Below are 27,950 nucleotides of genomic sequence, written 5' to 3'. Positions count from 1 at the left end.
CTGTCTTAACCCACCACACTAAACCTGCAGCACTGATTATTGATTATTGATCATGTGAATATGGAGGTGTGTCCCTGATGTGTCGGGACGGTGCACACGGGACAGGGGACACACGGCCCGTGTCTGAGGGGCTCAGAGTCTCCCCCTGCTGGCCTGAACGCGTCACAGCAGCCACAACAGTCCAGGGTCCGAGAAATCACCTGAAATTAACTTTAAAGAAGAAAATCAACCAAACGTGAGGGAAAACAGGCCAGAAAAACTGTAAGTCTGATAATTATATATTTCACATTATATTACAAGAATATAATTATTTTTTTTTTTTACCGTGTATAGTCTTTATTGTATATATTTTGCATTTATTCTATTTAATCTGTCTGCTTTATATTGTACAGTGTGTTTTTTATGTCTCTACTGATGCTGCTGTAACAGAATAATTTCCCAGTTTGGGATCAATAAAGTAAATCTATCTATCTATAGATCTATCTATCTATCTATGAAAAACAATACATCTGAGTCTTCTATTTTCAGGAATTTTGCTCAACTTCTGGCCATTTCGTATTTTATTTATTATTATTATTATTATTATTATTATTATTATTAGTTGCTTAATTTCCAGGTCATTTTCTTGTAATATTTTCCTGATGTTTTGCTCATTTCTGGCTCACTGCCTCTCGTCTCACTGCTCGTCGCTCTCACTTTGATGCTCAGACTCTCAGATGCTTTGGTTTCTTGGCTCCTGGACCAGAAGGTGTCAGGACGACCCGCCGCCGGCAGGACGGCCGCGGCTCTGCCGTATCAGAGGGGTGACGTGGCTCTCGGCGTTCCTCAGGGCGGCCGTCTGGGCCCCCTGATGTGACGTCATCAGAGAACAGTGACCTCACAGCTTTGTGCCTTTATTTCAGTCCAGCCGGACGACCAAAATAACGCTGACTCACCTGAAAAACTTTTATTGCTAAAGCTAAGAGAAACTGAGTCCCTGCAGGAATCTGGTCTGCTCTGGTCCAGTCCGGTCCGGTCCAGTCCGGTTTCCACTTCAGTTTTAAATTCCAAACAAATCAGTTTAACACTGAAGAAATATTTCCAGAGCACAGCTGTTCCTCTCCCCATAAGATAGAAAACAGATTCAATCTGACTTACCACTTTCTTTTCTTTGCATCTTGTTACTGAGCACTTGGTTTTGTTCATTTTATTGTGAAGCACAGGAACCACATCCTTTCTATGAGAGGATTTTTAACATCCGCAGCTTCCTGAATGAGCAGGCGGCAGTCTGCGTCCATATTTAAAAACTTTATTAGAAACCGGGAGAGCTCTGCGTTATCTTACAGAAAGGTACAACATGGCTTTGCTCAGACTGAACTGCTGTCAGGGAAACGAGTCGCCGCTCTCCGCCGCCACATAGAAAAAACTCAAAGCTTCCATAATATACCGGTACAAAGATGTCTTTCTTAAAAAATAATATAAATCATTCTTTACAGTCGTGTAAAATGTATTTTTCAAATACATGGTATGTTTGTTTCTCTTTTTCTTACATGAAGGGTCTATGTACAAAAACACAAGCGCCCGCCCAGCGCCTCACACAGGAAACAGGAAGTACTGCGGTCAGCCCCGCACTGCATTAAAAAAAAAAAAAAAAAAAAAAAAAAAGTGTCCAACAGAATAAATATATTTCACAAGTTGCAGAGACTTTACACAAAAACAAAAGTTCAGGTCTAGAAATATTTCATTAAATAACTTCTCAGCTGTAATATACTTCTTGAAATTTTTGCCTTACCAAAATAAAAGCTCTGATTACATATAAAAAGACAGAAAAGACTCACAGGAAGTTCATCCGCTCGCCAAACTTTTTTTCTTCTTTTCCTTTTTTCTTAAAAAGAGTGATGACCAAAAAATACTTTTGCATAATGAGCTGTGCTGCGTCTCAAACTAACAGGGTGACCTTTGACCTCTGCCACAGCAGCGCTGACCGCACGCCAACGGGACGCAGGTGCATTATGGGTACGTCCCGTAACGCACCCGCCGCTAGCAGCGGAAGCCGCGGTCGGAGGAGGGCGGGGGTTTTCCCAGCATGCCCTCGGGGCTGAGCGGAGGGCGTGGGCGGGGCTTGTGGGGAGCGCGGGGCGGGCCTGGCGGGCGTGTCATCACCTGCACTCCACAGCCACGGTGTTCTGTGTGGGCGACGCCGAGGACGGACTCATGCCGGTGTCCGACGAGCCTGAGGAGGTGGACGCTGTGGTCAGAGACACTGCACACACACACACACACACACACACACACACACACACACACACACACAGAGAGAGAGAGGGCGGTTAGTTTAATCTATCTGGCCAAGACTACATTGCCCAACATCTTTTAGCCAGTGAATTAGAAAATGATATTTATACATTTATACACACATATATATATACACATATATACACACACACATATATATGTGTATATATGTCTATATACACACACATACATATATATATATATATATGTGTGTGTATGTGTGTGTGTGTGTGTGTGTGTGTGTGTGTGGGGTGGGCTGATGTGCTCGGTCTCACCTTCCCTCTCTTTCTTCTTGAGTCTCTTGCGGCGGCGGTCGATGGACGCCACCTCTGACTTGAGGCTCATGTAGTACTTCCTGATCTCCTGCAGCTTCTCCTGCAGGAAGGAGATCCGCTCTGCACTCGACATGCTGTCCAGCTCATCTGAGGAGGAAGAGGAGGAGGAAGAGGAGGCACGTCACCGCCTGCACACACAGCACGCCCACAAAGCACACAGCACTGCAACTACAACTACAACTACAGCAACTACTGCAACTACAACTACTGCAACTACAACTACTGCAACTGCAACTACAACTACAGCAACTGCAACTACAGCAACTACAACTACTGCAACTGCAACTACAACTACAGCAACTACAACTACTGCAACTACAACTACTGCAACTGCAACTACAACTACAGCAACTGCAACTACTGCAACTACAACTACTGCAACTGCAACTACAACTACAGCAACTGCAACTACAGCAACTACAACTACTGCAACTACAACTACAATACTGCAACTACAACTACAACAACTGCAACTACAACTACTGCAATTACAACTACAACTACTGCAACTACAACTACAACTACTGCAACTACAACTACAACTGCTGCAACTACAACTACTGCAACTACAACTACTGCAACTACAGCAACTACAACTACTGCAACTACTGCAACTACAACTACAGCAACTGCAACTACTGCAACTACTGCAACTACAACTACAATACTGCAACTACAACTACAACTACTGCAACTACAACTACTGCAACTGCAACTACAGCAACTACAACTACAGCAACTACAACTACAGCAACTACAACTACTGCAACTACAACTACAGCAACTACAACTACAACTACAATACTGCAACTACAGCAACTACAACTACAATACTGCAACTACTGCAACTACAACTACGGCAACTACAACTACAGCAACTACTGCTACTGCAACTACGGCAACTACAACTACTGCAACTACAACTACAATACTGCAACAACAGCAACTACAACTACTGCAACTACAACTACAGCAACTGCAACTACTGCAACTACAACTACTGCAACTACAACTACAGTAACTACAACTACTGCAACTACAACTACAATACTGCAACTACAGCAACTACAACTACTGCAATTACAACTACAGCAACTACTGCTACTGCAACTACAGCAACTACAACTACTGCAACTACAACTACTGCAACTACAACTACAGCAACTGCAACTACAGTAACTACAACTACTGCAACTACAACTACAATACTGCAACTACAGCAACTACAACTACTGCAATTACAACTACAGCAACTACTGCTACTGCAACTACAGCAACTACAACTACAGTAACTACAACTACTGCAACTACAACTACAATACTGCAACTACAACTACAGCAACTGCAACTACAGCAACTACAACTACTGCAACTGCAACTACAACTACAGCAACTACAACTACTGCAACTACAACTACTGCAACTGCAACTACAACTACAGCAACTGCAACTACTGCAACTACAACTACTGCAACTACAACTACTGCAACTACAACTACTGCAACTGCAACTACAACTACAGCAACTGCAACTACAGCAACTACAACTACTGCAACTACAACTACAATACTGCAACTACAACTACAACAACTGCAACTACAACTACTGCAATTACAACTACAACTACTGCAACTACAACTACTGCAACTACTGCAACTACAACTACAACTGCTGCAACTACAACTACTGCAACTACAACTACAACTACTGCAACTACAGCAACTACAACTACTGCAACTACTGCAACTACAACTACAGCAACTGCAACTACTGCAACTACAACTACAATACTGCAACTACAACTACAACTACTGCAACTACAACTACTGCAACTGCAACTACAGCAACTACAACTACAGCAACTACAACTACTGCAACTACAACTACAGCAACTACAACTACAACTACAATACTGCAACTACAGCAACTACAACTACAATACTGCAACTACTGCAACTACAACTACGGCAACTACAACTACAGCAACTACTGCTACTGCAACTACGGCAACTACAACTACTGCAACTACAACTACAATACTGCAACTACAGCAACTACAACTACTGCAACTACAACTACAGCAACTGCAACTACTGCAACTACAACTACTGCAACTACAACTACAGTAACTACAACTACTGCAACTACAACTACAATACTGCAACTACAATACTGCAACTACTGCAATTACAACTACAGCAACTACTGCTACTGCAACTACAGCAACTACAACTACTGCAACTACAACTACTGCAACTACAACTACAGCAACTGCAACTACAATATTACAACTACTGCAACTACAACTACAGTAACTACAACTACTGCAACTACAACTACAATACTGCAACTACAGCAACTACAACTACTGCAATTACAACTACAGCAACTACTGCTACTGCAACTACAGCAACTACAACTACAGTAACTACAACTACTGCAACTACAACTACAATACTGCAACTACAGCAACTACAACTACTGCAATTACAACTACAGCAACTACAGCAACTACAACTACTGCAACTACAACTACTGCAACTACAATACTACAACTACAGCAACTACAGCAACTACAACTACTGCAACTACAACTACTGCAACTACAACTACAGCAACTACAACTACAGCAACTACAACTACAGCAACTGCAACTACAATATTACAACTACAGCAACTACAACTACTGCAACTACAACTACAGTAACTACAACTACTGCAACTACAACTACAATACTGCAACTACAGCAACTACAACTACTGCAATTACAACTACAGCAACTACTGCTACTGCAACTACAGCAACTACAACTACAGTAACTACAACTACTGCAACTACAACTACAGCAACTGCAACTACTGCAACTACAACTACTGCAACTACAACTACAGTAACTACAACTACTGCAACTACAACTACAATACTGCAACTACAGCAACTACAACTACTGCAATTACAACTACAGCAACTACAGCAACTACAACTACAGCAACTACAACTACAGCAACTACTGCTACTGCAACTACGGCAATGAAGTGACAGTGAAGGGGCGTGGTCAGTGTGACAGTGAAGGGGCGGAGTCTGTGACAGTGAAGGGGCGTGGTCAGTGTGACAGTGAAGGGGCGGGGTCAGTGTGACAGCGAAGGGGCGGGGTCAGGATGGGGGCTGTGATCTGTCACATCAGAGGCTCAAACACCCTGTGACAGTCAGCCACACACACCTGTCACCTGTAAACAAGCTGTGACTTACAGCTGTACAGACCAATCACAGAAGAGTGGGCGGGTCTAACGCTAAACAGCGCCCGCTGTAAATCTGTCTCCATGGTAACCGTCCAGGCAGTTAGTCTGGTACTCATTCCACATCCTGCCCTGTTTTTATTTCCATTTTCAATCTGCACATTAAAAACCTGAATGGAAACTGAAAAAAGATTTTTCTGCTTGGCTGAGGGGGGAAAGTTGGTGTATCGATAAAAGGAAAATATGAATAAGTTGCTATGGAAACAGGCTTAGCCAATAAATGGCGACGTTCATGATCAGGTGACTTGCGCTCGGCGTCCGGAGGAAACACGGCAACAGGAGAGCTCAACGTCTCTTCAGCTCGCTAAAGAAAACATGGAGGCTGCACACCTCTCTGCCTCTGTCCTGCTCTCCTCTGTTGTTTGTACATGATGTCACCTGGCTGGAGAATTAGCGCCACCTAGTGCTCACCTCCATGAACCAACTCCAAATATTCACATGACAGAAGTGGATGGAAACGCACAAATTTGCATTTTGTTTTGCTGAAAAAACCCCCAAAAAAACCCTCCACCCTGAGCTGCTGCCCCCTGCTGGTCACTGCACAGCCCTGCTCACTTCAGTCACATGACAGCTGTGTGTGTGTGTGCGTGTGTGTGTGTGTGTGTGTGTGTGTGTCTTACTGAGCTGGAAGGTCCACTTGTACGTGCGCTGTGGGGAGGGGAAGGCCTGCTTGTCCTTGCTGTGTGTGTGTGCTTGTGTGTGTGTGTGTGTGTGTGTGTGTGTGGGCGAGGCGAGGCCCGGCCCGGGACAGCGGCTCTTCTGAGGCTTGGACAGAGACGACAGCCTGGCCTGGTCCTCACTGTCGCTGCTGTGACCTGCACACACACACACACACACACACACACACACACACACACACACACACACACACACACACAGAGTTACACAGGGCTGTAAGGCGTCTTCAGGCCACTTTAATCTCAGAGAAGTTTCCTCCCTCATGATCTGGTGACTAAAGGCTCGTTTCCACCACAGGAACGTCGGGCTAACTTTACGGGGCGGACATGCTAGCTAATGCTTTTTGAGCCCGGGTCACGGGTCACAGCTGCCCGGTGACTTCACAGGAACCATCCTCTCAGAGAGACAGGACAGGTGAGACAGGACAGGTGAGACAGGGCAGGTGAGACAGGACAGGTGAGGGGGCGAGAGAGACGACGCCCCTGTAGCAGCTCCTCCCCCCAAACACCACCAGGAAGCTTCTGGGGGAAACGGGCCTAATGACACTAAAACACCTCCGCATGAAAAAGGCAAAGAACAGATTTATAAACAACATGTTAGAGGGACAGTCAGACGTTTAGATTAAAAACCAAAACAAAGCAGGAAGTGCTGAGGACGCTGATCAGCCTCTGATCTGATCCAGGATCAGGAGGTTTGGTCTCAGCCTTTCAGAAATCATTTGCTTTGACTGCTTTCAGACCTGCAGCCTGTCACTGCAGGGGAGGGGGCGGGGCTAATTTACCAGCCAACAGTGACAATGTGGCAATTACACACACACACACACACACACACACACACACACACACTCACACACACACACACACACACACAGACCTGCTCCGTTCTTGTCCATCTTGCTGGGGGTGTTTGGTCTCTTCTGGCTGCGTTTCTGCTTCTTGGCCTGCGGGCTGGTGTGTCCGTCCATCAGCCGCTTCTGACCTGCACGCACACGCACACGCACACGCACACGCACACGCACACGCACACGCACACGCACACACACACACACACACACACACACACACACACACACACACAGTCAGGTTTATAATCACACTGCTGCATGCTGGGAAAAACAGTGCTGTAGTGAGATCTCAGGGGCGGGTCCTACCTCTGTCCTTGGCGTCCTGCAGGGACAGGGAGGAGGACGAGGAGGAGGCGCCGGCGTCGAAGCCGGGGCTGGACTCGGCGTCGGCGTCCTGCGGCTCCGCGCTCGCCGCCCCTCTCTCCGCCTCGCCGCGGGGCGGGTGGGCCTCCTCGGCGCGGGCGGCGGAGCCCGGCGGCGTGGCCGAGGTCAGGAGCCTGGGGTGTGCGTGGGCGAGGTGGGGGGGGGTGGGGGGAGGCGAGGGGGGGCTGCAGGAGGTGAGGCTCCCTCATCATCAGGAGGAGGTGCTCCCCCGACGGGACGGGCTTGTCCTTGTCGTCGGGGTCGTCCAGGTCCACCTCGTGGCAGACCAGCGCCTCCGGGCCCATCTGAGGCATCAGCTCCTCCTGCTGCAGCGCCGAGGCTCCGCCCCCTGGAGCCGCCGCCTCCGGAGAGAAGGGAGGCGACCCGGCTTCGGGCTCCGCCTCCTTAGCGGCTCCGCCCGTCGGCGGCTCCTCCGCCGCCTCCTTCGGCTTGTCCTCCGGCTGCCGCGGCCGCTCCTCCGTCTTCACGCCTCCTTCGCTCCTCCTGTCGGCGTCCGCCCGCCGCATCGAAGACGCCGTGGTTTTGGGCGAGGTGGGCGTGGCCTCCTCTCTCCTGAGCTTCTTCTCGACCGTCCTCTGCTCCGCCGCCTTGCGCTTCACCACGCCGCCGCTCCTCTCCTCCTCCTCCTGCTGCTGCTCCTCCTCCTCGGTGGCGGAGTCGGTGTCGGAGGCGGCGGCGTCGGGGAGGCGCTGGCTGGGGAGGCAGTGTAAGATGACCATGGGCTCATCCTGTCGCTTCAGGACGCCGCGGGGGGGCGAGGACAGCGCCGCCGTGTGGCTGGGACTGCTGGCGGCGGGGGTGACGGGGCTGGTCGTCGTGGTAACTGCAGCACACAGGGGGATTCTGGGTGGAGTTTCGGATCCCGCCTCCCGCAGGTTGGCCCGGCGCCCTTTGCCCCTGGGGGAGGACAGGGGGGCGGGCCCCTCCTCCTTCACGCTCTCCGTCAGCGGGGAGGAGGTCTTCTGCCTGTCGGCGGGCGGCGTCCTGCTGAGCCGGTCCGGGGGCGGGGACGTCTTGCAGGGTTTCTCCGGTGACGCGGTCGTCTTATTGGCGGCGGCGGGCGGCGTCCTGCAGGGCGGCTCCGGGGCGGGGGGCGTCTTGGCGACTCGTTCCCGTGCCGGCGACGTTTTGTCCCGTTTGTCGAGGTGAGCGGGCGACACGGCGGCTTCTCCCGGAGGCTCCTCCTCCTGCTCCACCTCCCTCTTTTCTAACTGGCTCAGCAGCTTGTCGGCCTGCTCCTGGTGCATGCTGGGACACGGCGGCGCGGCCACAGGCTGTGGACCTGCCGCGGTTGTTGCCGTGGTGACGGCAGCATTGGCGGCGGGGGCGGAGGTGTTTTCGGCGCTGGCGACGTCACACGGCGTCCTCTCCTCCTCCTCCACTTCCTGCCTCTGCTCCTCGTGGCGTGGCGGCTCCGCCTCCACCCGCTCGCTCCACGCCAACACCTTCTTCTCAGGAGGCTCGTCTGGGTCACTGTCCTCCGACGAGTTCCCAGAATCCTCTGGGGGAGAGAGAGCAGACGTCAGTGATGCAGGGGGAGGGGCTACAGATCCTCACCTGAGCAGACTTGGACTTCCTACATTTTTACAAACGTTTGACGCTTTTAAAAATCTGTTTTTAAAAAACTACCATCCGGGGAATTTTAGGATTTCTGAGGGTGCAGCGCCCGCCCCTGAAGGGTTACACCGCCGGGACGTCCCGGCTCAGCTCCGACCAGTGAAGCCACAGAAAATGTTCCAACAGTTTTCTGCATTCCAACAGTTTTCTGCTGTTTAAACTCTTCATATTTCTATTTTTTCTATATTCCTTGTTTATAGTGTATATATTGCTTGCTGCTATTTATCATCTGTTTATACAGTAAATTTGCACATTGCCCACATCATTATGCACATGGTGTTTTGCACATTGGGTACTTAGATCTCTAGTGTCATCTTTTATTCTTTATTTTTTATTTATTTAATCTTGTAATCTGTGGATACTGCTGAAAACTGTGAGTTTCCTTTGGGATAAATTAGGGCCCACTCACATTGGCAAGTTTGAGCCCGTATCGTGCTAAAGCCAAACCCCCCCCCTCCCCAGTCCCCGGCTGGCCTGCACTCACATTACCTAAAGCCCAAACGCGCCCAAGCACGATTGCCCCCGGTGTGCACGTCATCACGTTGAAATACGACAACAGGCATGGCCCGACGTCATTATAAATCAATGTAGTTCAAATACATTCATCATGTCTTCCTTTTAACTAAAAGACGTTTTTGTTCCTTTCAGTCAGACATGGGATGTTTATTTATCTTGACAGTTTCGGAGGAAACTTCCTCCTTCTTCAGAAAGGTCCAACTGACAGCCGGAGCGGCACCTGTCAGATCCGGCAGACCGGGTGGCCGCACACCGCGCGGAGCCGCGGCCAGCACCAGGTCTGCCGGATCTCGGCACACAGACTGCTGTACTTTCATTATAAACCGACTTTTGTTTATACGCGGTTGCAGCAGCACAACAGACAGCGACACAGACAACACGGTTGATTATTGATTGCGCAACGCGGCCATTCGCCGGTAATCGCGCTGCGCACATTAAACAATTTTGCAGAGGCAGGAGGAAAGTTGCATGATTTATGTCCGCGCACTGCATGCGTGACCGTGCATGTGCTCATGTACGCGCCCGTACCGCGCTGAAGCACACCCCCTCCAACCGTGCCAGAGCGGGGGAAGTTACTGTATTCAAGCACGATACGGAGCGATCACGCTGGTCAAAGAATCCGGATTTTAGGGGCAATCGTGCTCGGGCGCGGATCAAACTTGCCAGTGTGCGTGGGCTCTAAAGTATCTATCTATCTATCTATCTATTAAATTACAGTGAAATTAAACTCAGGCCCCTGGAGGCCCCTCGGGGCCCCGGGGCCCCACAGGCAGAGCGTCACAGCTGATCACAGCGAGAGGAGGCGACCTGCAGCAGAGACTCAACCCCAACCTGGCTGCCTGCTTTAAAAACCTTCAGCAGTCCTCTGGAGGCACAGCGGGACGTCCCGCTGGCAGACACACCTGTGACACGTCCCGACACCTGAACAGGTGTCAGTGCAGTCACCTGACCAATGCTGCGTTCACTGGCATCTCCACATTTCCACCTTGTAATCTTTTAACCCGTGACAGAAATATGTTGGTGCTGCTGATTCTGGAAAAAAAAAAAAGGTCCATGGTCTTGTCTTAAGTCGCCATGAAATGACCTCACATGACCTCACATGACCTCACATGACCCCGCCCTCCTGTCAGGCAGAGCCTCAGTGACATCATCCTGCACGAGAGGCTGCAAATCTAAATTTCAAACAATAAAACCTTTACAAGCATAATGTTTGGGTTTGCTCTGTTCCACCCTAACTTCCTGTTTCAACAGGAAATACATCGAATCAAGAAAATAAGAGCCTGTCACGGCGTCTCAGTGTGATGTTCAGATCAGAGAGCTCTGATTGGCTGAGCGACGCGGACGCCACTTCCTGTCTCTCTGCTGCTCGCCTTGAGGAGCCTCTTTGTTTAGTTGAGCTGACAGCTGATTGGTCCATGATGTGTTCACGTGACGGGTCAGTGTGGACAGGGTGTGTGTGTGTGTGTGCGTGCGTGTGTGTGTGTGTGTGTGCTCACCGTGTGAGTTCCTGTCTGAGTCGTACATGCCTGACGTCCTCCTGGTCCTCCTCCTCGGAGTGTCTGCAGAGGACAGTGACATCATCAGTTTGTGTGTGTGTGTGTGTGTGTGTGTGTGTGTGTGAGTGAGAGTGTGTGTGTGTGTGAGTGTGAAGGTGAGCTGGGTCCTCACTGTCTCCGTTGGCCAGGCCAGGTGGAGGCTCCGCCCTGCAGCTCCTGTTGGCCGCTCTGCCGTCGCTGCTTGGCGTTTTGGAGACGCTGCGTCCCGCCGAGCCGCCGGGCGTCGTCCTGATCTGAGGACGCCCTCGCCTCGCCGCCGGCGGCTTCACCATCGCCATCGCCGCCGCCGCCTTGTCCTCCTCTCTGTCTGCCTCGTCCTTGTCTTTGTTCTGCTGGGGACAGGAAACAGGAAGTGAAACTTGAGGCCAAGCTGACCAATGAGACGAGCAGAATGGAGCACATGAACATGCGTCTCTAACACGTGTGCAGCCAACAGGAAGTGACATCACAGGACCTCAGTCCAGCATGCCAAACCTTTCTCTGTGTCACACGCCACCTCCTCTGACGAGGCAGGTGTGATGACATCACGCCTCACCTTCACCTTCTTCCTCAGCCTCTTCTTGGCGCCCTTCTCTCCGGGCCAGATGATGCGGTCGGCCTTCACCCACTCGTCGTACCTGCACACACATCAGCAGCCATCACGTCACACACACACCTGGAAAACCCTGCAGCAGCAGGCCAGTGAAGGCAGCACAGCCGGCGCGGCCTCACCGGGTCAGTGAAGGCAGCGCGGCCTCACCGGGTCAGTGAAGGCAGCGCGGCCTCACCGGGTCAGTGAAGGCAGCGCGGCCTCACCGGGTCAGTGAAGGCAGCGCGGCCTCACCGGGTCAGTGAAGGCAGCACAGCCGGCACGGCCTCACCGGGTCAGTGAAGGCAGCACAGCCGGCACGGCCTCACCGGGTCAGTGAAGGCAGCGCTGCCTCACCGGGTCAGTGAAGGCAGCGCTGCCTCACCAGGTCAGTGAAGGCAGCACAGCCGGAGCGGCCTCACCGGGTCAGTGAAGGCAGCGCGGCCTCACCGGGTCAGTGAAGGCAGCACAGCCGGAGCGGCCTCACCGGGTCAGTGAAGGCAGCGCGGCCTCACTGGGTCAGTGAAGGCAGCACAGGGAAACTGTCAGTCAGTCTTTGCTGACTCTTTTGTCCCTGAGCTGCTGCTGAGCTCTGCTGCTTTATTAGATTCACACTGTGCACACTCACAGTGCATCACTAACCAGCAGCACATGTCTGACTGATGCCCAGGTGAGGCAGACCGGCTGCTGGTTGGTTCCAGCAGGTAAAGGATTAACATGAGGGGGCGGGGTCAGACAGCCAAGAGGAAGTGACATCATCAGGACTTCAGTCCAGTGAGCGAAACCTTTCTCTGTGTCATCATCCCTCTGAGCACAGGTGACCTGAGTGAACACACCTGAGACACACACACACACACACACACACACACACACACACACCTGACGTTCCAGCCGTAGTAGTGCACCAGGTAGAGCTGCTCTCCGTCGTCCACGTCCGTCTTCTTGATGTTTGCTTCATAAATTTTCTGAGTCTTTCCTCGGCCGTACTTCACTCTGACCTTCGTCCCCGCCAGAGAGTCGCCATCTTCCTCTTCCTCACTCCTGCACACACTCACACACACACACACACACACACACACACACACACACAGAGGACACAGCAGAGGACACAGTGAGCACGCTGCGGTCAGCATGGAGAATATTAGCTTCATAAGGAACAAAAGGTTTCAGGTTTCAGGTTTGCTGTTTTAGTTTGTGTGGAAGCAGAGAAGCTTCAGGTTCTTTCTCCTGTCTCTGCTCACCTGTCTCCTCTCCTCCGCTCCTCTTCCTCATCCTCTTCATCGTCCTCGTCTTCCTCCTCCTCCTCCTCAGAGCCTCTCTCGGAGTCGTCCAGTCTGCGGCTGCTGCGCCGGCGGGCCTCCCTCTGCTCCTCGCCGCTGGTCTCTCCTCCTCCTCCTCCTCCTCCTCCTCCTGCTCCTCTCCTGTCCGGCCGGCTCTCTCTCTCTCTCTCGGGTCGGGCGTGGCTGGGGGCGAGCCTCCTCCTGCCCTGCTGGACAGACAGACAGACAGACAGACTGAGGAAACGTCTTCTCTGATCGCTCCCACAAGGCCACACCGAGCCTGCTCTCTCCAAACCTGGCAGCTCGGCCCCGGAGGTCAGAGGTCAGGAGCCTGGCCATCGTCTGATTTTAATCTCAATCTCAATCTCAATCTCCTCCCTGAGCCCCTCCCCTGAGCCCTCACTGACTTAAGTAGCGGCACCTGGAAAGTGACTGAGTGTGTGAGGCTGCAAGGGGCTGGAGTATAAAAAGGGGATGGGACAGCTCTTTGTTTGGTTGTCAGCAGCGATGCATCGTGTTTCTCACAATCGCAGCTTTGGGACTTTTTATTTGACGTTTTTTGAGAATGAGAACTACTTCTTTTTGCGGCGTTCGATTTCTTAATTTGTTTCATCTCCAAACTTTTATCTCCATCTGTTTTCTTGGCATCTGTTTTTTGTTGTCTGTTTTTCACTTGACTGCCTGGTTTTATCGAGCAGGACCTGCACTTGGTTTAAATTGCCTATTTTATGCTTGTTATGTTTTTCTTTTTGGCCTTTATTGTAAATCCCTGTATGAAAGCTGATGTATAAATAAAGTTGTGTTATTGACAGCATGTTGTCTGGATTTCTGCACATCAGCCTGGACTGAAACATTTCCTCTCACTGGAATGAAATTGTAATTTTTTTTTCCAGATTTGTGGTCAGGATCTTGATTATTTTTAATTGTTAATGTGAAACTAATCAACAAAATCACAGCAAATCAGATGTGAGGTCATGTGACCTGCAGCCATGACTCACCCTCGGTGACGAGTGTCTCTCCTTCACTTCCTCCTTCTCGCTCTCGCTCTCAGACTCCGCCCCCTCGCCGCCCTTGTCACCAACAGGCTCCGCCTTGATGGTGAGCGCGGGGTCCTTATGCTCCGCCGCTGCAGCAGACTTCTGATTGGCCGGTGTGGTCGGGGGGCGGGGGTTGTTGTGATGGATGGTTCTGAAGGTGATGGAAGCCGAGCGGCAGTACTCCTCAAATCCATACAGGTACCTGACACACACACACACACACACACACACACACACACACACACACACACACACACACACACACACACACACACACACACACACACAGAGTCAGGTTTATAATCACACTCTGAGGTGGGGTCTGTCAACAGAAGCTAAGGGCTAACAGGAAGCTAACAGGAAGCTACCTGAGCAGAGAAGCAGACTCACCTGTGGCCTGTGAGCGGCTGCAGGTTTAAACACACTCACATTTTTTTTAAACTCTTTTGTTTTTGGATAATTTGGTTCAGATTCCTGCTCAGGTGGCAGATTAGCTGCTTCCTGAGCAAAGTGACGCCACATCACCTCGTCTGCTTCTGCCTTCTGCTCTGTTTTCATGGCTTTGTGGTTTGGCAGCTTCACACCTGCAGGCTGTTTGATGTCACACACACACACACACACACACACACACACACACACACACACACACACACACACACCTGATCATACGGACCTGCAGGTGGAGGGGGCGGGGCTAACTTCCTGACCAGGCTCAGTGGGAGAAGAGGGAAAGGGAAGCTGAAAAAGCAAATCTTGGAGGATGTCTGCCGTCAGTGTGTGGGGATGAGAGAGCTGACTCAGCGGTGATGTCACATGTTGTCATAGCAACAGTGAAACAGCATCCTTCCCTCCTCACTTTGACATCAGATTCAGAAACACTTTGTCCCAAATACAGCAGAGTGTGTGAGGGGTGTGTGTGAGGAGTGTGTGAGGGGTGTGTGTGAGAGGAGTGTGTGAGCAGTGTGTGAGGGGTGTGTGAGGGGTGTGTGAGAGGAGTGTGAGAGGAGTGTGTGTGTGAGGAGTGTGTGTGAGGAGTGTGTGTGTGAGGGGTGTGTGTGAGGAGTGGGTGTGTGTGAGGGGTGTGTGAGGAGTGTGTGAGGGGTGTGTGAGGGGTGTGTGTGAGGAGTGTGTGTGTGTGAGGGGTGTGTGAGGGGTGTGTGTGTGAGGGGTGTGTGTGAGGAGTGTGTGTGTGTGAGGGGTGTGTGAGGAGTGTGTGAGGGGTGTATGTGAGGGGTGTGTGAGGAGTGTGTGTGAGAGGGTGTGTGTGAGGGGTGTGTGTGTGAGGGGTGTGTGTGAGGAGTGTGTGTGTGAGGGGTGTGTGTGAGGAGTGTGTGTGTGTGAGGGGTGTGTGAGGAGTGTGTGAGGGGTGTGTGAGGGGTGTGTGTGAGGAGTGTGTGTGTGTGAGGGGTGTGTGAGGAGTGTGTGAGGGGTGTATGTGAGGGGTGTGTGAGGAGTGTGTGTGAGAGGGGTGTGTGTGAGGAGTGTGTGTGTGTGTGAGGGGTGTGTGAGGAGTGTGTGTGTGAGGGGTGTGTGTGAGGAGTGTGTGTGTGTGAGGGGTGTGTGAGGAGTGTGTGAGGGGTGTGTGAGGGGTGTGTGTGAGGAGTGTGTGTGTGTGAGGGGTGTGTGTGAGGGGTGTGTGTGAGGAGTGTGTGTGTGTGAGGGGTGTGTGTGAGGAGTGTGTGTGTGTGTGAGGGGTGTGTGAGGAGTGTGTGTGTGAGGGGTGTGTGTGAGGAGTGTGTGTGTGTGAGGGGTGTGTGAGGAGTGTGTGAGGGGTGTATGTGAGGGGTGTGTGAGGAGTGTGTGTGAGAGGGGTGTGTGTGAGGAGTGTGTGTGTGTGAGGGGTGTGTGAGGGGTGTGTGTGAGGAGTGTGTGTGTGTGAGGGGTGTGTGAGGAGTGTGTGAGGGGTGTATGTGAGGGGTGTGTGAGGAGTGTGTGTGAGAGGGGTGTGTGTGAGGGGTGTGTGAGGAGTGTGTGTGTGAGGGGTGTGTGAGGAGTGTGTGTGAGGGGTGTGTGAGGAGTGTGTGTGAGGGGTGTGTGACCTACTTCCTGTAGGCCGTCTTGACGTTGTAAGAGGCTGCAGAGTTCAGGACGGGGATTCCCAGATCCATGTAGACCTGCTTCCACACTGTGCCGCTCTCAATCTGACACACACACACACACACACACACACACACAGAGTTATCCTGACAGCACAGAGGCAGAGTGGCCGAGCGAGGCAAGCTGTCTCTCTCTCTCTCTCTCACCTTGTGGCAGCCTCCCAGGTGGTAGACCAGCCTGAAGAGCTTGAACAGGTTCAGGTCCTTGTAGCCCAGAACTGGAGGCTTGTTGATGGGAGTTCCTGTGGCACAGAGAGACAGACAGGAGGCAGACAGACAGGCAGACAGACAGGAGGCAGACAGACAGGCAGACAGACAGGCAGGCAGGCAGTCAGACAGGTGAGCAGTGCAGGTTGAACCGCAGACACATGCTAACTGGAGAATAATCTGAGCTGAGCGTGTGCAGATTACTGACAGGAAACAGCTGACCTGCAGGCTCTTCCTGTTAGAACTTTCAAAATGTGTTTCAAAAATTCCATTTGCTGCTTCACAATAAAAGCCTCCTGTTGGTTGGCTGTTAGGAAGCTTTGGATATGAAACAGCAGCAGGCATGGGCCAGTGTGTGATATTGGTGGTAAGTGCTATTACAGATGTGTGTCTCTTAGTACACACACACACACACACACACACGGTATAAATAAAAGTGCTTGATAAAATGTGACTTAAAGAGTTTTCCCTGTGCTCCAAAACGTCTCTGTGTTTTCTAAATGTTTTCACTCAGAGGTGAGTTTGATCGGACCGGCAGACACGAGGCCTGTCGCCTCCTCTGAGGTTCCTCTGGGGTTCCTCTAGGGTTCTTCTAGGGTTCCTGTAGGGTTCCATCATGTTCTCACCTCTGTCCTCCATGAACTTATAGAGCTGCTGCAGGAACAGATCCCTCTCCTCTGGGTCAGGCTCCTCCTCCGGCTGCAGACAGACAGACAGGCAGGCAGACAGGCAGACAGACAGACAGGTCACAGAGAGAGAGAGAGAGACAGTCAGGACAGGATCCCCTATCTGACGGCAGTTCATCTTGAATGTCTTCCTGATTGACAGCAGTGCTGGCCAATAGGAGGCTGTGCCACGCTACCTGTCACACAGCTCCCCTCCCTCCCAGCCGCAGGAGGCGGTTGCCGTGGTAACTGACTCACCTCCTCCTTTATGTGCTTCTTTTTCTTCTTGTCATCTTCGTCCTCGTCGTCCTCGTCGGTCTCCTTTTCCTCGTCGTCGTCATCGTCCTCGCCGCTGGAGGACGAGTCGAGGATCTGACTCATGTCCATCTTCCACACCTCAGGAACCTGCTGGGAGCTCAGGAAGAGCTGCGCCGCCTCCCCACCTGGGGGGGAGGGGGGGGGGGGGACCAGGGGAGGGGAGGGGAGGAGAGGAGGAGGAAAAGCGCTGGTCAGGACACTAAAGGAAAAGAAACAGTCAGCGTCTCGTGGGTCAAATCCCTCAACACTACATTACCCATGAGCCTCAGCTGTTACTGTGCTGATGACGCCAGCTAAAACAGGTCCACTCAGTTATATTTCTATACTGTTATATTTCTATATTTCTATAGTGTTATATTTCTATACTGTTATATTTCTATATTTCTATAGTGTTGTATTTCTATAGTGTTATATTTCTATAGTGTTATATTTCTATACTGTTATATTTCTATACTGTTATATTTCTATAGTGTTATATAGCTGTAGTGTTATATTTCTATATTTCTATAATGTTATACAGCTGTAGTGTTATATATGACAGATGTTATACACACAGATACAGAGTAATGCAGCAGAGCTCAACAAGCTCTGTGATTGGCTGTTCGACTGCGAAGGTTTCATGTCCAATAACCCCGCCCACTCACCAGCAGCAGTGCATGCTGGGACGGCGTGTGAACTCACCTCTCCTGCAGGAGAATTCTGGTCTGCTGACGCTGTCTGACGTCACGACGAGCACGTCTCTCCTCGCCACCGTGTAGCTACAGACAGGCAGAGGGGGAGACAGGCAGAGTGAGACAGGTGAGCAGACAGACAGGGGAGCAGACAGACAGGGGAGCAGACAGACAGGGGAGCAGACAGACAGGGGAGCAGACAGACAGGGGAGCAGACAGACAGGGGAGCAGACAGACATGAACTCACAACTTGGAGTCGCTGAAGGAGCGGAGCAGACACTGATCCTTCTTCACCGTCAGCTCATCGTTACAACTGGGAGACACCACCTGCACACACACACACACACACAAAGTCAGCTCACTGTATACTGCTCTGTGTGTGTGTGTGTGTGTGTGTGTGTGTGTGTGTGTGTGTCCTCACCAGGCCCAGGTACCCGCCCCCCTCCTCGGCTCCGCCCACACTGCAGACTTTCCCCAGCAGCTCGTCGTTCAGCCGCCGCCGGTCGTCCTCCTCCTCCTCGCTGGACGAAGACGAGTTCTCCTCGTCCGCCCTGACAGACAGACAGGCAGAGAGAGACAGATTCCTACAGGTCAGACAGACAGGTGAAACAGGAGCTGCTCTGTAATGACATCACTGTGACATCACTGAGACTCACACGGCCTGGGACGAGCGCCGCCCGCCGCGGTTCGACTTCTTCCCGATCACAGGCGTCCCAAAATGCTCCGGGTTCGTCAGCGGCAGCTGATCCAGAGTCTGAGAGACAGACAGGAAACAGTGAGACGGGTCCAACAGCAGAGACAGACAGCTCCAACAGGCCCCGCCCACACGACTCACCTCGCTCTCTGCAAAGTGTCTCTCTCCCTTCAGACACAGGGACGTTCGACGCAGAGTCTTCTCATCGCCATCGTCAAACACTGCAGCACACACACACACACACACACACACACACACACACACACACACACACACACACACACACACACACACACACACACACACACACACACACACACAGCGTGTGGGTTAATACTGCCAAACTGGCTGCTGGTTGGTTCCAGCAGGTAAAGGATTAACATGAGGGGGCGGGGTCAGACAGCCAAGAGGAAGTGACATCATCAGGACTTCAGTCCAGTGAGCGAAACCTTTCTGTGTGTCATCATCCCTCTGAGCACAGGTGACACCTTTTCAAACTTTATTCAGAAAAGAACAAATGAACAACAGGATTTTTAACATGTGGACGTTTTCCAGCTGATCAGCTGATCAGCTGACTGAGCCCTGACACACGCTGCTCATGTTCTAAAATAAAAACTGTGTATTTACTCGCTCCACCGAGGACGCGCCTGTCCGTCTGCCTGTCTGTCTGTCTGTCTGTCTGTCTGTCTGTCTGTCTGCCTGCCTGCCTGCCTGCCTGCCTGCCTGCCTGCCTGCCTGCCTGCCTGCCTGCCTGCCTGCCTGCCTGCCTGTCTGTCTGTCTGTCTGTCTGTCTGTCTGTCTGTCTGTCTGTCTGTCTGTCTGTCTGACGTTACCTGACAAAGCTCTGCAGGCTCAGGTGTGACAGGCTCCCACAGGGAGAGGACATCAGGACACCTGAAGGGCTTCTCATCATATAAACTAAAATGCTTCTCTTCACCGTGTGTGTGTGTGTGTGTGTGTGTGTGTGTGTGTGTGTGTGTGTGTGTGTGTGTGCAGCAGACTCACCCACAGTGTAGAGGCTGGCGTCCGTCAGCTTGCTGATCACCGCCTCACTGGACAGACCCTCGTTGGTCTTCACTTCCACCGTGGAGCCCACCTGGACCACAGAGACAACACACACACACACACACACACACACAGCGTCACTAAACACACACACACACCGCGTCACTAAACACACACACACACACCGCGTCATTAAACACACACACTGTTCCTGTGTCCCAGGAGGAGCTGTGACCTCTGACCTCCTTCCTGCTGAAGCCTGAAGCTGCTGTCACATGTAAACAAACCTGAGGCAGGTCTGGACCCGCAGAGCAGCTGATCTCACACACACACACACACACACACACACACACACACACACACACCACACACACACACACACACACACACACACACACACACACACACACACACACACACACACTCTTTCCTGCAGTTTTCTGAGAACCTTCCTGGACGTTTCTCACCCTCTTCCTCATCACCTTTGTGCCCAGGTGTCAGAGGAATCAGGTGAATCTGCTCAGGTTTCAAAGGGTTAATGAGGGGGCGGGGTCAGACAGCCAAGAGGAAGTGACATCATCAGGACTTCAGTCCAGTGAGCGAAACCTTTCTCTGTGTCATCATCCCTCTGAGCACAGGTGACACACACCTGAGTGTTACTGACATCCTGACTGGATTTAACCTGTTCTGACAGCAGCTGTGTGTGTGTGTGTGTGTGTGTGTGTGTGTCTGTGTGTGTGTGTGTCTTACCCTCAGGGTTCCCTTCACCTGGTCGTCCTGCACCACCTGTGACGTGCTCTCTCCTTTCAGAGTCACCTGGACAGACAGAGGGGAGACGCAGTGAAAACTCAACATCAGCTGATTATTGGTCCCTCTGTGCTGTGACATCACATGACCTCATGATGATGTCACACCAAGCTGAGGTGACGCCGTGTCTCCAGAGAGCAGGTGAACGCAGTGTGAGCCTCCTCTCCCTGAAGCTGACCTTTGACCTTTGCCTGCAGAGTGTGTGTGTGTGTGTGTGTGTGTGGCGGTGGAAGGCGTCTGAACGACACGCTGCTGTCGAGCGGGACGTCCAACAAGCCTGGACGTTTGAAATCCTGCCACCTTATTGATCTATTTATTTGTAATGCTGAGCTGCTTACAGACTCTGACACGGGACGTCCAGCTCAGCCTCCACTGGATCTAAAGGGGAACATTTTTAATTTACATGAACAGATTAAATCTAATCTAGTGTCACTGATCTGACCTTTAAATATTTCATTTTGATCGTTAGAAATACAGTTTCTGTTTTCTGCTTACGTTCTTGTTTGTTGGTTTTGTTTTTTTCTCTGACCGAGATGATAATGTTAATTAAACATTTGTTCATTCAGAGCAGGTTTGTGTTGGCATCTCTATATCTGTACATTTTGGCACAGCAATTTTCTAATTTAATATGAAATATATATCTAATATATTTGAAGGACTCGTAAGCTGCATGTCCATGAGTCCACAGAGCCTTTCCAGAGGATTCTGTGCAGAGGAAGTCCTGCTGAGACTAACCATACACTTCAAAAACAAACGTAAATGTCCATGATGTTCTAACTTAGAGAAAAAAGTCCAAGTTAAATGAATCTATTCCTCCGTACGCCGGGACGCCCCGTCACCTTGTGGAAGAGAGGCTGCAGGTTTTTCTCCCAAACCTCCAGCAGGTGAAACCTGTCTGTCTGTCTGTCTGTCTTCCTTCCTCATCCCGTCTGTGCTCCTCCCTGTCGCTCCACCTGCTGCTGGGGTGACACTCTCAGGTGTGCGTCACTTTGCGTCTGCCACAGGTAAGTGTAACTGCAGGTGAGTTCAGAAGAGGACCCCTGAGGGGTCCTGGGACCCCAGTTTGAAAACCCCAGTCCTGGGTGAGTGACGATCATGTTGTCATGTCTCGTTGTGCTCAGAGCCGGACGGCGTTCAGAGCGACGCTCAGGCACAGACACGAGGAGCGACCGCAGGAACGCCACGGGAAGAACTGCCGTGGACTCGAGTTCACAGCAAATCCCGTTGCCACGTCAACAGCTGTAGCATTCAGCTGATATCACGGCATCGGCAGAAGAGTTTGTTTGAATAACTTTACTGACACGTCCACGGTGACGTCAGCAGCAGCTGCTGGGTGGATCTGTCACGGCGTCGCAGCAACAGCCAGTTCAAACCTGCTGCCGAGGCTGCAGCCGCACCTGTGCTGTTGTTGTTTTCTTGAGAAAACTTCAGTCATGATCTGACTCGTGCAAATAAAACAGAATCAAAGTGAATTATTTGTCAACAACAACAAAGTTTTGCCCCCACAGCAGATTCTGATTTTGAAGTAGGGAGCAGGCGCCTCGTGGCCTTGTGACGGAGGAACTCTGAGCTGGTCAGGATGAAAAGGCTCTTCTCTGTTTTCCTGCCTCACAAACACACAAACTCACAGCTTTCAGTTTCACCGCTAAAACAAAAACACACACAAAAAAATCACAAATGGAGTGAAATTGCTTTAGTGTTTTAGTGCTAAACAGAGACGGGGCGGCCCGTCCCACGCTGGGCGGCCCGTCCCGCGCTGGGCGGCCCGTCCCGCGCTGGGCGGCCCGTCCCGCGCTGGGCGGCCCGTCCCACGCTGGGCGGCCCGTCCCGCGCTGGGTCTTCATGTTAAAGCCAGGCAGTCCCAGGAGACTTCAGAGCCTCTTCAGCTTCTGAGCTCCAGAACAGAACACACCTCCAGCGCTCAGCATGATGGAGGATTACACTTTCTATCTGCTGACAGACTAACGCTCTGACTCTGGCCCCGTCCACACACACAGGGTTTGGTTTTGTTTTTTTCCACATAAGAGCGCACACACACACACACACACACACACACTGATGTGTCTTGTGGCTGGTTAACTGTTGACTGGTGTGTATTGTCCCTAAAAAATAAACCAATAAATAAATGAAGATACAAAACATAAATGTGCAGAGCAGCAGCGGTTTGTTGCTCCAAACCTCCAGGGAACAGGAAGTGGGCTGATGAAGACGAGGAGGCGGAGCCCCTCCTCAAAGTCAAATGAACCCAAGTTGCTGAAAAGAAGCGCAGGACCAGTGACATCACATGTCAAACTGCGCAGGTTCTAGTGACGTCAGCAGAACCAACACCTCGATGCCAACGGAGCAAAAATACGACGGAACCCGTTTTCCAGCCGAGGGACCGGATGCATCATTCAGCCGTCAGCGGGCCGTGACGTGTTCCTCCAGAGCTGACCGGGCAGCAGGTGTGGCTGAAGAGACGGACACAGGTGAGAGACGGAGCGGCAGCTTCACCTCAGCTCGTCCTCCAGACGCTCAGAGAGAGGCGAGGATGGAAGGACTCACCAGGGATGATAATAATTTCAAAAACAAACAAACAGTGCCATCCAAGCTTCCAGGTGAAAGGAGGAAACACTTCAGCCAACAGGCATGTCATGTTGTTGTTTTTTCGAATTATGTATCAGCCTGTTTATTACTTCCATGTTTTCCTCATGTCTCTGCTGGATCCTGCAGTTGAAATTCTGTGCAGTCTAAAGTTATTTAAGTGCAGGTGACTTATAGTTTACTTTAAATACCTGAGGGCTTACATAGTAGAATGTCCAATAGACTTTAATAAAGGAGTGGATGATGACGTAAGGCAGATATTTTAATTTCTTTTTTTTACCGTGGTATCGATACGACTATTAAGAAACTTGGAAATTCACTGGTTTAGGTATCAACCGCTGAATTTCTGGTATCATGACGACCCTCACAGGTTCGGGCCGGCAGCAACACAGCAGCATCCAGATCGGCTTCCAGTCATGTTCCAAATAAAAACGCATCTCACTGATGACATTCTGTCGTAAGTCACGTCACATTTCAGGCTCTACTTTTCCAAACAGGCCCTCTTCCTCCTGGCCGGTGCAGCCGTGAGTTTTTCAGTCTGTGGATCTTCCTCCTGGGCGACGACGTAGAGCCGCTCTCATCGTCTCATCTGAGCGCCACATGGGTCGGGCAGTTTAAATAGAGCACCACCTACATAACACGCTGCCTGTGTGTTTGGTCTACGAAAAATGTGCTGCCAGTGTGTGTGTGTGTCTCACCTTAACCTTCACCATGCGTTTGACCGTCTTGATCTTGGCCTCGCAGAACGCTCCTCTGTACTTGGCACTGACATCCGTCCCCACTGTCAGGTAGGCAGGCTCATCCACTGCCTGCAGCACACACACACACGCACACACACACACACACACACACACGCACCCCATGACATACCAGCTCTGATTTTATGGCCAGCAGCAGCAGAGTAACATGGCAGTACAGTTGGCTGTGTTCATCAGTGAACTGCAGGAAACACAACATGACCCCCCAGGAGAAACACACCGTCCCCGACCTCCCTGTGAAGTCACACAGGAGCTGCCATGTTGGATCAGGGGCTGCCATGTTGGATCAGGAGCCCCAGCAGCTGCATGTCAGCACTGGGCAGACTGGGCTGCTGCCAGTTCAAACTGGACCTGTGAAATGTTAAAAAGCTGTGTGTCCCCCAGCTGGTCCTGGAGGCAGGGACTCACTCACCTTCATGTTTCAGGTTGTTTGAGGGCGTCCAGCTCGAAAGGTTGTTTTCTGAAAGACACAAGAGGACAGGAGTTGTAATTGTGGGACAAAAAGGACGGAGAGGAGCCCTGTCGCCTGGATCATGCTAGGCAGGAAGCTAACAGCTAGCCCCTGGGTTGGAGCTCACGGCCCGCTCCCTCCCACAGGCACCGAATATGTGGCAGAAACAAGCAGCTGGCCCCGGGCTGCGTGCGCCGGGACCCGGGCCGGGGGGTGAAGCTGCGCCGGGGCAGAGCGGGCTGGGAGCGGGCTGAGAGCGGCGCCGTGGCCGAGCTGGACAACAACACGGAGCGGAGCGGAGCGGAGCGGAGTGCTGTTCCCGCTCCGCTCCGCTCCGCTCCGTCTGAGTCACGGCGCCATGTCAGGCTCGGCTAGCTGCTAGCCGCACTGCTAACCGCTAGCTGCTAGCTAACAGAGCCCGACGCCCGCGGCTCGCCGCACCGACACGTAACCTTCACAAAGTGCGGAGGAAGGCTGCTTTCTGTCGGGGGGCGAAGAAAAGACCGGGATCCGCTCTCCAGCCCGGAGCTAAATTTAGCTGGTTGGCTAACTAACTAGCGAGCGGAGTGCCTCGTTAGCCAGTTTGTGGATCATCTGGCGATTTAAACCGCCTGCTAGCTGCTAACCCGCCGCGGCTCCTGCTCCTCCAAGTTTCCATCGAGCAAAACACGAAGCGACGGGCTGCGACCAAACACAAAGTCCGTGTTCTGATTTATTTATTTAATATGTTGGCTCCACAAAAGGCGCAGGACCTCACATTTCTCTGCGAAAACAAGCCGACTTACTGCTGCCATTCAGCTCCAGCAGCCTCCCGCCGCTCCAACAGCCGCAAACTGGACACACACCGACCCCCCCTCCGGGGTTTGGCCGGAGCCCGGGGCCCGAGTCCCCGCCGGGCTGAACCGTGAAGTTAGCGTTGGGTTTACGGATAAATGCGAACATTTTAATACTTACATTGAAGACGCGGCCGCTTCCCCTCTCGCTCGGGTTGCAAAGCGACACGAACAACAAGCTGTTGAGCCCGAGCGCTGTTTCCCGACACCTGATTGGCTGCGGCGACAACGGTGGTCGAAAGGGGGAAATGTGATTGGCCGGACGATCTGGTCATTCTCATAGGCCGCGCCGCTCCCCTCGCAGCTGTTGGCGGATACGAACACGGCGCCTTGAGGGACGTGACGGCACCTGGTGCCCGCTCGTCCAATCACAGGCCAGTTCGCGAGAAAATCCTTGGCCGGGGAACGTGATTGGCTTCGCACGTGTTGTTCCAGGCAGCGGCGCGTCGCCATTGGCTGAGCGGCTTCCTTGTGTGCACGGAGACTCCACGAAGCCTGTCCCCGCCTGTGGTCCCCGCGAGCTTCCGTGCTGCTGCACGCAGGACGCACCGCCAGCCTGCATTCACCCACCTGTCAGGTCACAGTGACCGGCCTCAGCCGCAAATATAACCCCGCATCCGAGCACGATTTGACACCTGATACGTTTATTTAGCTTCTCTAATAAATTCGGCGTATATATATCCATAGTTCATCACTTTATTTAAGCAAAATCTGGACTGTAGCGATCAGTTCGCGCTGCTCTTCCTCGCGCTCAAACTGCGTGTTTTGGTGCAGGAGCGCCGTGGGAGCAGGAGGTGAAAGACGCTACGAGTTGGATCTTTGCTGAGAAAGGTGCTTTTCGCTGCGACTGTCCAAGCCGTTATGAAGAGTGGCTTACACTGACAGGAAAATGGATTTGAGTCATTTCTGTCATATTATGTAACTTCGCTGATGAAGAAGTAATCAGCAAACCGACATGTTTTTAAATGGCGTCTGGCGTGACGTGCTGTGCGTCAGGCTCCAGAGCCGCGCCGCTCCTCTTCAGCACATTCATTCACAAAGTCGGCGGCCCGGAGCGCAGGAGGCCCGGCCTGCCGGGGCGGCGCAGGTACGGCAGGAAAACAGCGGAAACGCACCGGGGCCGGGGGGACGCGCCGGGGCCGGGGGGACGCGCCGGGGCCGGGGGGACGCACCGGGCTGGGGGGACGCACCGGGGCCGGGGGGACGCGCCGGGGCCGGGGGGACGCGCCGGGGCCGGGGGGACGCGCCGGGGCCGGGGGGACGCGCCGGGGCCGGGGGGACGCACCGGGGCCGGGGGGACGCACCGGGCTGGGGGGACGCACCGGGGCCGGGGGGACGCACCGGGGCCGGGGGGACGCCAGGCCCGGCGTGTGGCGCCGTTTGTGGAGAGGCGGAGTGGGCGGGAACAGCGTCGGTGTTACGTAACCGGAAGAGAGTTCGGGTAAAGCCATACATGGCGCGGTGTAGTAAAGTGGACAGTTTGTTGTGGCGGAGTTACAGGAGAACAGCAACTGTTCTGAGAGCAGGTTCATGTAGAGGACACACACACACACACACACACACACACACACAGCTGACAGCTGCTATGTGTGTGTGTGTGTGTGTGTGTGTGTGTGTGTGTGTGTGTGTGTGTGTTTTATGACTTCACGGAGCCTGCAGTGTTCCTGTAGTGTTCAGTGGCTCCAGGTTCAAATGAAAGTGGATCTATTGAGCCTCCCTGTTTCTAATATTTAATTTGTGTTTTGTGCTGAGGCACGGCTGCTCGCCTGTGGAAATGCAAACAGCTGTGCTGTTCCCACTCTGTCTGAAATATGTAAAACTTACAGTGAAAACTGTTACGAGATAAAACCTTTGAAAATCCTTTGGTGTGATCTGCTGTGAACTGGTGGGCCCGGCCTCAGCTGTTCAAACTGGAAAAACAAGACGGCTTGTCTGGAGGTTTTCTCACTTCACCTCAGCTGTTCACATCTTGATTTGTATTTCCAATCTGCAGCTGGAAAAGTTAGAACAGCAGAGATAAATTCATCAGGAGTCAATAAAACTCTGATGTCACTGCTTTGTGAAGATTCTCTCTCAGAAACCAAACCGGTTCCAAACCCAGAGTCCAGTCCTGTGCTGAGACGCCGAGTGCAGCCCTCACATCCTGAGGAGCTCAGGAGAAGCTCAGCGGCGTGAGGCCGGCCTCCTGGAGGAGCACGGGACGCTCCGGCCTCCTGGAGGAGCACAGGACGCTCCGGCCTCCTGCGGGGGCACGGGACGCTCCGGCCTCCTGGAGGAGCACGGGGCGCTCCGGCCTCCTGCGGGGGCACGGGGCGCTCCGGCCTCCTGCGGGGGCACGGGACGCTCCGGCCTCCTGCGGGGGCACGGGACGCTCCGGCCTCCTGCGGGGGCACGGGATGCCCGTCCCGACAGCCTGCCGCTCTGCACCACGTCAGGCCGCTCACCACCGCTCTCAGCCTCAGGCTCTGTCATGTTG

The 27,950-nt window shown here is 52.4% G+C and overlaps 1 protein-coding gene and 3 non-coding genes across 4 annotated transcripts; all 4 read right to left on the bottom strand.

Annotated features, from left to right (window-relative positions):
* Positions 1 to 1,274: 1,274 nt before the first annotated feature.
* arid4a (AT-rich interactive domain 4A) lies at positions 1,275 to 26,406 on the bottom strand. The gene is given in 26 exon segments (XM_030044231.1): positions 1,275 to 2,242; positions 2,550 to 2,696; positions 6,527 to 6,721; positions 7,458 to 7,562; positions 7,735 to 7,943; positions 7,945 to 9,313; positions 11,442 to 11,504; positions 11,614 to 11,833; positions 12,037 to 12,118; positions 12,949 to 13,110; positions 13,311 to 13,555; positions 14,348 to 14,588; positions 16,430 to 16,527; positions 16,630 to 16,724; positions 17,316 to 17,388; positions 17,613 to 17,797; positions 18,354 to 18,430; positions 18,591 to 18,670; positions 18,765 to 18,894; positions 19,000 to 19,097; positions 19,179 to 19,258; positions 20,043 to 20,133; positions 20,793 to 20,858; positions 24,131 to 24,241; positions 24,603 to 24,650; positions 25,596 to 26,406. Coding segments are annotated over 25 exon segments (4,332 nt in total). The 5' UTR covers positions 24,609 to 24,650; positions 25,596 to 26,406; the 3' UTR covers positions 1,275 to 2,138.
* On the bottom strand, positions 12,797 to 12,877 carry LOC115354810 (small nucleolar RNA SNORD53/SNORD92). The gene has a single exon (XR_003927812.1). It is a non-coding gene; the product is annotated as a small nucleolar RNA SNORD53/SNORD92 (small nucleolar RNA).
* On the bottom strand, positions 19,429 to 19,509 carry LOC115354806 (small nucleolar RNA SNORD53/SNORD92). The gene has a single exon (XR_003927808.1). It is a non-coding gene; the product is annotated as a small nucleolar RNA SNORD53/SNORD92 (small nucleolar RNA).
* Positions 20,591 to 20,671, bottom strand: LOC115354808 (small nucleolar RNA SNORD53/SNORD92). Its single transcript, XR_003927810.1, has one exon. It is a non-coding gene; the product is annotated as a small nucleolar RNA SNORD53/SNORD92 (small nucleolar RNA).
* Positions 26,407 to 27,950: the final 1,544 nt, after the last annotated feature.

This window comes from Myripristis murdjan, chromosome 22 (assembly GCF_902150065.1).
Source record: "Myripristis murdjan chromosome 22, fMyrMur1.1, whole genome shotgun sequence".
Taxonomy (NCBI): domain Eukaryota; kingdom Metazoa; phylum Chordata; class Actinopteri; order Holocentriformes; family Holocentridae; genus Myripristis; species Myripristis murdjan.
Note: the sequence above shows the minus strand (reverse complement) of the source record. Positions and strands in the feature narration are given on the sequence as shown.